The sequence below is a fragment of the Hylobates moloch genome, unplaced genomic scaffold, assembly GCF_009828535.3.
Source record: "Hylobates moloch isolate HMO894 unplaced genomic scaffold, HMol_V3 SCAFFOLD_4, whole genome shotgun sequence".
Taxonomy (NCBI): domain Eukaryota; kingdom Metazoa; phylum Chordata; class Mammalia; order Primates; family Hylobatidae; genus Hylobates; species Hylobates moloch.
In genome coordinates this window covers 37,739,705-37,752,908 of record NW_026652279.1, presented here as the reverse complement: position 1 = coordinate 37,752,908, position 13,204 = coordinate 37,739,705, and the positions used below count along the sequence as shown (strand labels likewise).

The window sequence follows — 13,204 nt, the reverse complement described above, 5'->3', positions numbered from 1 at the left end:
CATGTCTTATCTTAGTGTTAGACTGTGAGCTCCTTGAAGGCAGAATTCTGATATTATTTATTTGTATGTGCTCAGAAGCCAGCATAGTTCCTGGAATGCTGCCAGGTTTAGCAAAAACCAAAACAAAACATATTTTTTGTTTGTCTGAAATTCAAATGTAACTGGGTGTCCTGTATTTTTTTCTTGCAACCCTATTCCTGGCACATAGCTAACCTCAGTAAATATTGATGAGTGAGAGGATGAATGAATGACTAGCACAGTACCAACAAATGGAGAAATAAACTGGCAAAAACTTCAATTGACCATATAAAAGACACTCATCTAAATTATGCCTGACAATCACAGAACAACAACACTGTGTCTGGTTAACATACTACTTTTTTTTTTTTTTGAGACGGAGTCTCGCTCTGTCACCCAGGCTGGAGTGCAGTGGCGCAATCTCGGCTCACTGCAAGCTCCGCCTTCCGGGTTCACGCCATTCTCCTGCCTCAGCCTCTCCGAGTAGCTGAGACTACAGGCGCCCGCCACCACGCCCAGCTAATTTTTTGTATTTTTAGTAGAGACGGGGTTTCACCGTGGTCTCGATCTCCTGACCTCGTGATCCGCCCGCCTCGGCCTCCCAAAGTGCTGAGATTACAAGCGTGAGCCACCGTGCCCGGCCAACATACTACTTTTTAAAATCTGACAGCCTGGCTTTGATTGGAGATGCATTTTCTGTCCATGCTTTGTCAGCCACTTTTACTCAGTGTCCACATGGGAAGAATACTAATCTCCTGGTAATGAAAGTGGTTTGTTCCAACAATTTCACATCTTAATTCTGCACATTTCTGATCTCATATGTTTGTTTAATTGTTTATTAGTGTGTACCAGTTGTACAAGAAAATTGATTTTGGGTGGTATATGGGCTTCAGTCATTCTGAAGTACAATCATCTCTGTATCTTCCTTTAAAATTGCCAAAATTGTGCTGTTACTCCAGCCGAACCATGGGGTTTTGGGTAAAGTCATTCACTGTGATTATACCATCAGGGCCAATTCTGTTTGGAAAAAGGTATATCTGCAGTTAATTCATTGACAGTTAATCTTAAGAAGACAATATGCAAACAACTCTCATTTCACATTAATTCTGCTGTTGCTCCTTTTTCTCTTTTTTTGTTTTGTTTTGTTTTCTGAGACAGGGTCTGGCTCTGTAGTCCAGGCTGGAGTAACTGGTGCAATCTTGGCTGACTGCAACCTCTGCCTCCTGGGCTCAAGCTACTCTCCCAATTAACTGATACAGACACATACCACCACGCCCAGCTAATTTTTGTATTTTTAGTAAAGACAGGGGTTCACCATATTGCCCAGGCTGGTCTTGAACTCCTGAGCTAAAGCCATCCACCCACCCTAGGGTTACAGGTGTGAGCCACCATGCCCAGCCCTCTTTTTCTTTTAACCCTTGACTGCCTGCTTCTCCTCCTCCTCCTCCTTCTCCTCCACTTCTGTTCCACTGGTCATAGCTAAGTGTGAGTCAGAGTTACTAGGGGGGCTTATAAATACACAGATTCCTGGGCTCCACCCCTAGAGTTTGTGATTCCATAGGTCCAGGGTGTAGCCTGAGATTCTGCATTTCTAACATGTTCTCAGATGCTGCTGCCACTACTGCTAGTCTCAGTAGCACTCAAAGAATTGTTGTCCTATATCATTGTTTTCCTTCCTCTTCTCCTTCCCTTTCCCCTTTTCTTTCAGATCCATATTTCATGTTTCTCACAATACTTTTCTGTTTCCAGAGCAGTATAATGCAATAATCTCACTATCTTGGCCAGCTAGATTTGTTTTCCTGGTATTCTTTCACCTCCACTTGACAAAAGTTAACTTACACTTCCTGTTCCATGTAGTTTAGCATCCTGCTGACGTGTGATGCAGAGATCTCCCCATCCACTTCGGCAATATATGTGTAGAGAAACTGGAAGGTGCTGAACGGGATCCGGGGCGACCCACCATTATGGTCACATGATAAAACCTCACACACTATCTTGAGGGTTCTGGTAATAGTCTATAAAAGTTAGATAAAATGAGGAGAAAGTTACTCTTCCAGGCAATATTCCTGAGATCCATTTAGATACAAGAAAGAAAACAAAAATATTGCTCTTATAAAATGAAGTGGGAAAAATTTAAGATTCTAGAAAGCTTGAAATTTTTACATTCAAATGGCACTAATTCATTCTAAAAAATATTTATTGGGTATCTTTATTTTTTTTCTTTCTTTGTTGGAAGACTACTCAAGGAATTAAATTTATACATTCCTAAGTACTTTAAGATATTTGTTACTTTAGCCCGAATAACTTCACTAAAAGAGGGAAGTTGATTTGCATTCTATATAATTAGAATTATTTCTTCTTATTACCCTCCAATCTTATCTCTAAAGGGCTGAGATAGATGGTCTAGCCTATATAATCCAGCAAGATACTTGTGGCAATGACACAGAGAAGAAGATAAGAGAAGGGTAATTTCCCCAGGAAAATGGAGTCCCAGGAAGATACTGGAAAAATGGTGTTTAACATCAAGATAAACGTTCCTCTAAAGCATCTGGGTTCATCTAAATAGAATCAGCTAGTGCTTTATTTCATATTACATATTACTAATCCTTTTATTGCTGAGGAAATATTGGTTGACAATGAGTGCCAGGAATTTTAATAGAAGGGTTACTACAGAAGCAAACCCTCCTTACAATGAAACTTGAACATTAAAGGAGCACGCTCAGAACTCATCTCATGTCTTTAAATAAACCCACCCTTTGAATAAATGTTACAAGCAAAAGAGTTGTGAAATGAAGGTCAGCAACAGATCTTGGTGGTTTACTCAAACTGATGATGTATGGATCATCCTGACACACTCTTCCAGGGATCAGTGAAAGATCAGTCCTGAGTCCTTAGGGTGAGTGAAAAAGCAGCTGCTGTATCTTCCCACATGATTAGTAGAGGAGACTTGTCCTGCCTTAGCAGTTGATGTTTGCTGTTCTCCTTTCATCCTCTCCCAGAACAGAATGATTGCCTAGATGGGGCTTCTCTAACTGTGGTGTGTGTTACCCAGGAGCGTAAGTCTATGTCAGGAGGTACTGAGGATGTGAATAAACTATTCCTTGAGTGATAGTTTTACTTGATGGCAAGTAATTTAAATATAATTAAAATTAATTTTAATTGAGTTAATATTTCAAATTTGTTTCTTTACATTTAATAAGCATTGTTATTTTATAAAACAGAATCTTCAATAAACCACATGATGTCAAAAAAAAATTGAGTTTGAGGCAGGCCACCTTCCTTTCCTCTCCTCTGCCCCTGGGGGTCCTCTCATGGAAATCGTTGTGAAACGCTGCATCTTCTACTCACTTTCACTTAATTCAGAGCGGATGGGAGGGCAGGCATGGGGCTAACTAGTATATATGAGGCTGTCTTGGAGGATGGTAAGTCATGCATGTGAGTAGGAGAATGCTTTAGGGTAGATTTGCAAGCAAACTCTGAACTTTATAATTTCCACCCACAGCTCACCCTGTTTCTGTAAAAAACAAACAAACGAACAAAAAAAACCCTCTGCACCCCTTATGCTTTGTTCCGTTGCCCTCTCCCATGGGGTGCTGGTATGGGCTGAATTGTTCCCCCAAAGTTCATGCCGAAGCCTTAACCCCAGAACTGGAGAATGTGATTGTATTTGAACATATGACCTTTAAAAAGATAAGTTAAAATGAAGTCAGTAGGGTGTCTTTATAAGAAGAGGAGTTAGGACATAGAGAGAGCCACCAGACATGTAGGCACAGAGGGACACAGTTTGAGAAGCTGGCCATTTTTAAGCCAAGGAGAAATGCCTCAGAAGAAAGCAATCCTGCTGACAGCTTGTTCCCAGAACTTCTGTCCTCCAGGACTGAGAGACAACAGATTTCTGTTGTTCAAGCCACCAAGTCATGGCAACAAACTAACATAGGGGCTTTCAACCCTAAACATCATCTTTTATTGATTATTCAAACTACAAACCTTCAAATTCTACTGCCTCATAAGATTTTTAAGTATTTTTAAAGATTTAATGAATGGATGAGTGTATAAATAACTCTTTGGACTGGAGCTATTTGGTAAACTGACCTAAACCTAAAGTAAACAGGTCTTCATTCTCTTGCACAATATTTTTTTTGGGGATCCGCTTCACAGACGTAATCTTTAAGCACCTTGCAAGCTTCATTTTCAAAGTTAGAGGTGAAAGCCTTGAAATGTAAATCGTTTGCTAACAAAATATGCCGTTCCTTCCAGTGAACATGATTATTTTCTACATACGTGATCTCTTCCTTTTTTAATAATCAGTTCAGTGGAACAGGAGGTGGCATAGGCCAGTCCAGAGGAAGGAGTGCTGAAGGGAGGAGGAATACAGGTCTGCATGCCATCGCTTTCTGAATAATGTGTATTAGATGCAGAGAGCTCAAGATGGAGTAAATGTACCTATTACCTACCAGAGTAAAAATTTCTGTTACTAGACTCTTCTACAAGGAACAAACTGGCTTTTCTGAATGGCATAGAAATCCTGTCTTGCTGTTGAATTGGCAAAGGAAAGAGAAATTCTGGGCTTGCCTCTAAGGATATATGAATTAACTAGGATGCAAGGTCTTCACCAGATGGTGACCCCTGACTTAGTCTCGGCTATAATAAAATACCTTAGACTGGGTAATTTATAAACAACAGAAATTTATTGCTCACAGTTTTGGAGTCTGGGAAGTCCAAGACCAAGGGGCCAGCAGATTTGCTCTCTGGTGAGGGCCGGTTCCTCATGAATGATGCCTTCTATGTGTCCTCACTTGGTGGAGGGGGCAACTTTTATAAGGGCACTGGTCCCATTCACGAGGGCTCCACCCTCATGACCTAATCAACTCCTAGAGGCCCTACTTTTAAGGCCATGATCTTGGAAGTTGAGATTTCAATATATGAATTTTGGGAGGACACAAACATTCACACCATACCACTGACCAACCCCACATTTAAGATCCCAGAAACAGTCCAGCTCCAGCATGATAGAAATGAATATAAGGGTATTGATTACTGGATTCATAGGACACCCTTTATTTACAGACTTAACCTCCAGGCTGACTTTATCTGTAGGGGTTCTTTGACATGGGGATGATGAGGAGCAAAGTCAGATATGTCAAGGCCTCTTAGAATTGGAGGAGCTCACTGTTATTCAGAGGTAGGCCTGAGGGTGTCTCAGAGGAAGCAGAGAAGTCTCAGAGGAAGCAGAGAAGTGGGGATAGAATCACAGGATGTCAGAGGTAGATGAACCTCATGGAACATTGAATCCCACCTCCTTATTTTAGAAGGGAAGTAGAAAGATCCAATTCACCTCATGGTTTCCCCTCTCCAGTTTGGGAGGCAGGTACATCAGAGGAAACCTAGCATCTACACAGTGGGCTAAGTAGAGGGAGGGTTGGAATCTGACTTTCCAAAGTCGCTCTTTGTTACTGTGAGGTATGGGGATAAGGGAAGGACTCAGGCACACCACACCCTGGTGACCACCAGAACTAGGGAGCAGATAAGACAGCCTGGCAGAGAATCAAGGAGGCCCTTGACACCATTGAGAACGAAATGAGCCAGTGGGGGAGGCATCGTCAGCCTTTCACCAGTCTGGGAGAGACAAGACCATAAACTTAAGCTGCAAGCAGCTAGCGACCAGACAGACAGGCATTACCATGGAGACCAGAGATGCCAGAGAAGACTGAGGGATGTGAGAAACCCTTCACTTGACTGCTCTGTGGTCCTAGAGTCCCCTCTTTCTGTCTACATTTAACTGCCATCTTGGAGAAGACAGCGTGGTGAGGAAAAACCTGAGATACTGGGAAATTTACCTTTAGGCTGTTTCAGTTACTGCATCAGACTAAAATTTCAGGATTGGATTGAATTTATTTATTTTCTTATTTGACCCTTTGTGGGTGGGGTAGACCAAGAAGATCCGAATTAACTACAGATAAAATTTTAAAGGTATATTTTCCCCCCAAAACGTCTCCAAATGTGGTGTGAAAAAAAATCTGTAACCCTATGAGAATTTAATAAAATATGTTCATTTTTTATCTTCCCGTTTGTGGTTTTCCCCAGTCCTGACTGACAACTCATAGGCCTCTGCTGCTTACTTTCCTTTCCTCCTCAGAAGATAGTGATTTATTCAGTAATAAATGCTATAAAGGACAATGAAGAAAAAAAGCCACAAATGTCCTCTTGTTTACTTCTCTCTAAAGAAATGATTATGATGAAGGCTGCAGGGGAACCTATAGGAAAAGTTGGACTACAATATTTCCACTAAATTTTCTCAGAAACAAAACTGTCAAATATGTATTCCAAGCATATTTGAGAAGAACAAGATTATGTTTAGATATACTGAATGATTCAGACTACCTTTTCGTACCATTTGGTTTTGGCAGAGGCAATTATTTTCTCAATAATTTTCAAACTTGCATGTATCTCAGGGATTCTTTTAAAAAACCATGTTTTTGATTCATTTTAAGTTTTTTTAACAATGTTTAGCAATGTACGTTCACATATAAGATACCCAAGCTATAAATATCTATACATATAAACTGATTTCAGCATCTTTGGCTTCAAAACAGTAAAATTGCTTTTCCAATATCAAACAAGTCAAATTTGGAAAAGGCATAAATCTGTATGAACATCCTGCATCCATGGAGATGTCATGACTAAATTCAGAAATAGCCTCATCTCTCTTTTCTTTTGCTTTCTTATGTCTGAGTTCTGCATCCAATTCTGTTTGTTACATAGTAGTTTTCTATAAGATTGTACCCCCTTTAAAAAGTGTCTGTTGATACATATTCTAGGTGTCTGGAAGTCTTTTTCTGCAGTCGGCTCTTGGTTGTCTCTGGGAATGTGAATGGAGGGAGCGGAGTCAAAATAAATCTGAGGGCAATATTCATAAATGATCCAAGAGCTACATTGTAGTCAACTCTCCCCAGAGCCTGACCATAGTGTTTCCCTCTCTCCTCCTCCCAACCCCTGCTACTGCCTGACAAGCACAGAAATGACCTTGCTTTAGAGAGGAGAAGGACAAGATGAGAAGAGGCATGTTTATCATCAGCCCTGGAGAGTTGACCGCGTGTATAGATGCACTGCCCTTCCAGGCCCAGAGGGAGATTTCCCCTTCAGGAACAAAAAACAGTCAAACTAACTTACAACTCCCAGAGCACTGCAAGCAAGGGCTAAAAACTTCAGCCACTCGATCTCCTCCGTGAAGCGACCCACATTCATCACACTATTAAACAGATCTGTTGGGAGATTCACCACTTTCCACATCTGGGCCAGCTCCTCTGCACGGATGATCAGTCTGCCAGCAACCTGCAGGGCAGGGGACAGACACAACAAAGAGGATGTGGGAGAAGTTGAGACAAGGCCCTGAGAAACACCCCACCCCCAGGCCAGGTCCACATCTCCCAGCACATGGCAAGGGGCGGGAGGGGGTGTTAGGAAGGTAAAGATGGCTCTGTGTGGCAGTTATCTTTGCAAATCCTAGTGAAGAGCATGCTGAAATATAATTTATTAATTGTTAAACTTTAGGTGTCAGAATTATGCAAAAGATTTATATTTATACATTTATATTACATTTATAATTTATATTTATATTTATATTACATGTATATTTATACGTTTATATTACATTTTAATTTCTGGTGATGCTTTTATCTGCTATTGTATTCCTGAATTGTTTTATTCTTTATATGACAGATAGAACAGCCTGAAAACAAAACCAAGGGGTAGAGGGCTTATCTGAGACCACTAATTAATGGTAAAATTAGAACAAGACGTAGGCCTCTTTCTTCCAGATTGCACTGAGTTCTTAGCTTTAGACCTCAAGTGCATCCCTCATGCTTTCCCAGGAATGATATGGTGTATGTGGCTGACCCGTAGGGATTTGGTCTGGATGCCTAATGTTGCTTGATCCCAGGTACTTTAGAGCTCTGTCATGTTCACTGCACAAGGTACTTGGTGGATAAAAGGAGGGAAGGTGACTGATCGTTGGCCACCAATACAACAAGAGCACAGATGCCAGATGAAGTGCTCCAACACCTTTCCTGACTCTCTGATTCTAGTGAAATGCTAAGCCTCTGGGACGAAGGTGGTTAGTCAAGCCAGTCCTAAATCACCCCAAACCGCTCTGTCCTGGACCATAAAGCAGGGTATGGTGGTGCTCAACCATATTTTCTGGGAATTGGCCAAACCACAAACTTTCTCAAGCCGGACCCTCCTCAAGCATTCATTCACCAGGCAACTCCCAGGATGATGTGGCTGTGAAGAGGCTCACAGCCTCTCCCTAAAACTAAAAGCTATGTCTGGACCTGGGATAACTGGGGAGCTAAAATATGCCCTTCCCCAAACTGTGATTGGCATCATATTATGGTCTTGATCAGTAAGGAGACACTGTCGAGTGACTGAGGACCTGCACTTTTCTGGAGAGACGAGATGAGCATTGCATTGAGCCCCTGTACATTCTGCCAGCTTCAAGGAAATCTGGGATGACCCCACCAATGACTCAGCCTACAGCCTATTTCAAAATTATTCCCATTTGCCAAGGAAAGATTTACTTTCAGGCCATGGTTTAGTGTATTTTAGGGTGGTGCTAAGTAGTCAGCTGACTGGCAGGAGAACAGAGGGCTTTCGTCTGTACCCACCCAGCCTCAACACTGTCCCTACATTCCCGTCAATGCTGCAGCAGGGCCCTTACCTGAGAATGTAGGACTTTTAACAGCTCAGGTGTTAGCTCTGCCCAGTTACACAAAGCAGCTTGCTCAGACCTCTCTCTCACCGGAGGCGTCTCTCCACAGGACAAGGCCTCAAAATAACTACAAGAAAAAAAGTCAGAGAGTAGGAGGAGCATCCTATACACCAGTGGCCTCTGGTGGTTCTAGCAATCCTTCCCCCTTCTTCTGAGGGAAGGAGGTAGAGAAAGGAATCTTTGTTAAGTGGCTTCTATGTGTCATTGTGTTTAGTTCACTTACATATGGGAAAAGCCTGAATGTGTTACTCTCCACTTAGGGCATAGAGAATGCTTAGAGAATACAAAGCTTTGTTCTTCTCTAAGGATGAGGAAGAACCAAGAAAAGTTTGGGTATGCAATTTCCTGGAGCATATTGGGTTCGTGTTTCTTTTTCAGTCATCTCTGAGTGTTTTATACACACAGATATATGTTACATATGTATATATAATCTTGGGAAGAGAAGTTGGAAGAGAACTAAAAAGTAATGTACGTAAGAACGGGAAAGGCAGCACAGGAATGGTGGCTAGGGCCTGTAATCTGGCGACTCCAGAGCCTGAGGCTGGAGGACCACTTGAGCCCAGGAGTTTGAGGCTGCAGCAAACTATAATTGTGCCACTACACTCCAGACTGGGTGACAGAGTAAGACCCTCATCTCTGAAGAAACAAAAAAGGAGGGAAGGGGAAGAGATGGAAGTGTCCTGGGGTGAATCAGGAAGAGTTTCTGATGGGAGGTAGTGAGGCCTGGGGCTTCAAGAGGGAAGGGAGAGAGGGTTGGCAGGGCAGGCTGCGAGGCTCAGGAGAGAAGACAAGCCAAAGAAGGTTTGAGACAATCTTAAGCTATGAGGTGCCTGTGAAATAAAACTGTTTCTCCATCTTCCCTTAAAATTTTCAGTAAAATCTGCCTGCTCCTCAGTGTTTTGTGGAGTGGACTTTGTTTTGGGGCATTGTGGAACAAGTACTGAGTTCTGTTTCAGGATTGGCATAAGATGAAAAGGGGCTGCCTGCAGCAGGGAACGGACATGAGCCGCTGACATGTGGGTCACCAGTGCTGTATGGCAGGGTCTGTCTCCATCAAAAGCCTAGTTATTGATGATTCATGAACCAGAAATTTCTGTCCCTCCCTGCTTTTTTCCCTCCACTACTTCCTCCAGATCCAGGTAGTATGAAAATAATATAGAGGGAATTTTGTAAAAGTCCATTTTAGGGTCAAGCCACACAATGATGGGCTAACCATTGCCTGTCTCTGAGCCACATAGCAAGGCAGAGCGAAAGCTACATGGACTAAAGCAATAATTGCCAGTCATCCCTTGGAGGTCATCAGCAGGAAGGGCAGAAGAAATACATTAAGGCCACCTTTAACAATGTGCATGAGAAATCTCTGCACACAGATCAGTTTTGGGGTGGGTGGGGCATGGGTGCAATATGACAATAGGAGCAGGGTGTGGCCTCAGGCTTTATAACCAGACTTGGGTGGTATAAATGGGAGGGACAGAGACACACAGTACCTCATTCCACAGAAGTGCTGCCCAGGTAGAGTAACACTCAGTACCAACATCTCTGGACTTCTTGTGGAATTGGTTAGACAACATGGAAGCAAAGCTGTAATCATGGATTTCATTCTTTGGGTTATTGAGCTTCATTTGCAAGTGATCAGGTCCATGGTTATACACATATATTGCAAATTTGTGTTGTAACACATGCCTACCAGAGGACAAATAAGTATATGTCCTGCTGATGCCTGGTAAGAGGTTTCTTCGTTGACAACCCATATGTAGGGAGATTCTTACTTGCAATGGATTAAAAACGTATTTTGTCTTGGAAATACTTTGCAGAGTTTTATTCTCTAAAATGCTACAGGTTTTAAGTAAGTCATATACAACCATCTGAGAGGTGCTTTTCATGTCTGGATAGAATGGAGGGGTCTCAGGTCATGTCCTCCTTTTTCATTGTGGTTAAACTACAAACTAGGTTTTCATGGATGTCTAAAAAAATTATAGCACGTGATACAATATGAGAGCAAGCAGGCTAAAATAGTGGAATGCCTTCTTCCATAAATGTCAGAGACAATACTAAGCAATGTCATTTTGCTTACTATAAAACAGCAGCACAAGAACAATCAAATGGATTTGAAACTAACGTATAAGATAAAGTCTATCTGACTATGCCAAAATAAATTAGTCTTCTGAAGCTAAAGTTCAATCTTAGAGGCAATATATAAAATTTAGAATGGAAAACTAAACAGGGCTCATTACTAGGCAAAGCAACCCCCATTTATGTTTCTTTTTATGAGCACCACTGGCTTATTTTCCTTCCAATTGTAAAAGCTGCATCCTAATCCAGTCCAGGAGCACAGCACTGGCCCAGAGACTCCGAAAGTCCCCTCTTAGATGACATTTTGTGTCTTCTCAAAGGTGTCCACACTCTCCCCACCATCTGGGCAGGACACCCACTCACAACCTCAGGCTGAGGACATCTTCCCTTCCCCAACTCACTGACTTTCTCTCAACGGCCTCTCTCACTGTCACTTTCCCACTGAAACCCTCCTAAGCAGGGAATCATCAAACAGTAAAAATAGCCTGAAAATGGTCCGTGAGGTCTAATTATCTTCCAACTCCTGTCTCAAGTCCTGGTTCCCCAGTCTCAAGCAGGCAAGTTTGTCTAAGGAGCAATTTCATAGCTGAGAGGTTTTCTGTGCAAAGCTACTTCAATCCAGGCCCACAGCGATTGTTGTGTAAGCTCCATCTACTGAGCAGCCTCTGGAGGTCTCTCCTGAAAGAAAGCACCCATGTTTGAGGCACACTGTTTTCAGCCATGCCTGAGGACCCCATCACTCTGCTTGGCCTTTCCCCAGAATGCAATGTGCACTGTGCGGACATCTTTATGTTGGCAGAACAAATCAGTTCAGAGAAACACTAAAGAAAATAACAACAATTTCCTCCAAGACAAGATACAAAGCGTCTTTGGTTGGGTCCAAGTATGAGTTTTAACAGCAGGGGAGGAAGTGTCTCCTTAAAGGAGTGAACTAGCCGGACTGGTCCCACCCCATCCACCCGGGGCTGTCGCTCCCTCTCCGGGCTGCACTGCTGCCATCTAGTGGTGAGACAGGAGAACGAAGAAAGGCAGATTAAGCTTCAGAGATTCCCAGCCCTTCTTTCCACCGGAAGTGGGAAAAGGAGTGCAGGGAGGAGGTGGGTGTGCATACGCTGGTGCGACGCGGTCATCTAACTCTTGCTGCTTGCCCCAGGACACGGCCTATTGACCTGGCGTCCTACTGCTCAATCTGGCTCGCTTAGGGGAGGCATCCCATCCTTGCCCAGCTAGATGTAGTATTTATGTGTGAATTTTAAAGCATCAAAGCAATGCAAGAGCTAAAACAAAGACGATGCCGGTTAGTCCCGACCCCCTGGCTGCAGCCATGACAACCTCCGCGGTTTTCCAGGACCCTCTCTCTCCGGCCGTCCTCCAAGGGGTGAAGGCGAGAAAGGAGCACGTACTCGGCTGCCCACTGGATGAGGTCCTGCGGCTGCACCCTAATGGCGGCTTTGGCAAACTCCTTCAGCATCTTCGGCAGCTCCGGCGGGATGCATGTTGGCTTATCTGTCTGAGCCATTGATTGGTTGGCCTATTCTCAGGAGAAAAAAATACATAAGATGAAAACTTCGATTAATAAGATGAGAGCAATCCTGGACAGGAGGTCACTCAGCCTCTGTTTGACACTCAATTTTGGGGACTCTGCAAGACAAATGCATTCTATTGTTACACAACGCCAAGGTTAGAAAGCCGTCTGCTAACCCCTACTTTTTGCTGTAAATAGTTATGTGCTTTACATAAAAATTACACAGCCCTTGTTCATTTAAAAAGTGGAGGTCAGCAAAAAATTCCCTAATGATATCGCCCCAAAATAATGATATCACCCCCCAAAATCCAGAATTTTTCAGTATATATATGTTTGTAAAATAAAAAAATAAGATTATACAAAACAGCTTATTTACTCAAAAGTATATCATGAGCATCTTTCCATGTCGTCCAGCACTTATTAGTTGGGTAAGAATTGTAGCAAAATTTACTCTGAACCCTCTATGAATTGACATTAGGCCATTTCCACATAAAAATAGTCATTAAACAGCCATTTGATGAGCGTCTCTCTTTATAGCTGCATGTTCTTTTCCACTCTAATTGTCAGGTGGAAAATTCGTACATTTTCTTTCAAAAAGTTCCAGGACAAATTGAAACAAAATACGAAAATCCATAAAGTGTATACAATTCCCTCCACAAATAAAAAATAGATCAAAAGATTTTTTTCTGCTTTTAGTAGAGAAAGGGACAGACTAGATATGCTAAAAAGCTGTCCCTCTTCAAAACACCTAGAGGCCAGACAAATCTCAGTACAAAGCTTTCACATTGCCTTGCTGAGCTTGCAATGAAGTGAGAGAAATC

General features: G+C 42.5%; 1 protein-coding gene across 1 annotated transcript; it reads right to left on the bottom strand.

The window, feature by feature from the left end:
• Positions 1 to 824: 824 nt before the first annotated feature.
• On the bottom strand, positions 825 to 12,515 carry ROPN1 (rhophilin associated tail protein 1). The gene is made up of 5 exons (XM_032149113.2): positions 12,262 to 12,515; positions 8,735 to 8,852; positions 7,189 to 7,350; positions 1,858 to 2,033; positions 825 to 1,035 (listed from the first exon to the last, which is right to left on the bottom strand). Exons 1-5 carry the CDS (start codon positions 12,375 to 12,377, stop codon positions 969 to 971), a joined length of 639 nt encoding a protein of 212 aa, XP_032005004.1. The 5' UTR covers positions 12,378 to 12,515; the 3' UTR covers positions 825 to 968.
• Between the last annotated feature and the right edge of the window lie 689 nt (positions 12,516 to 13,204).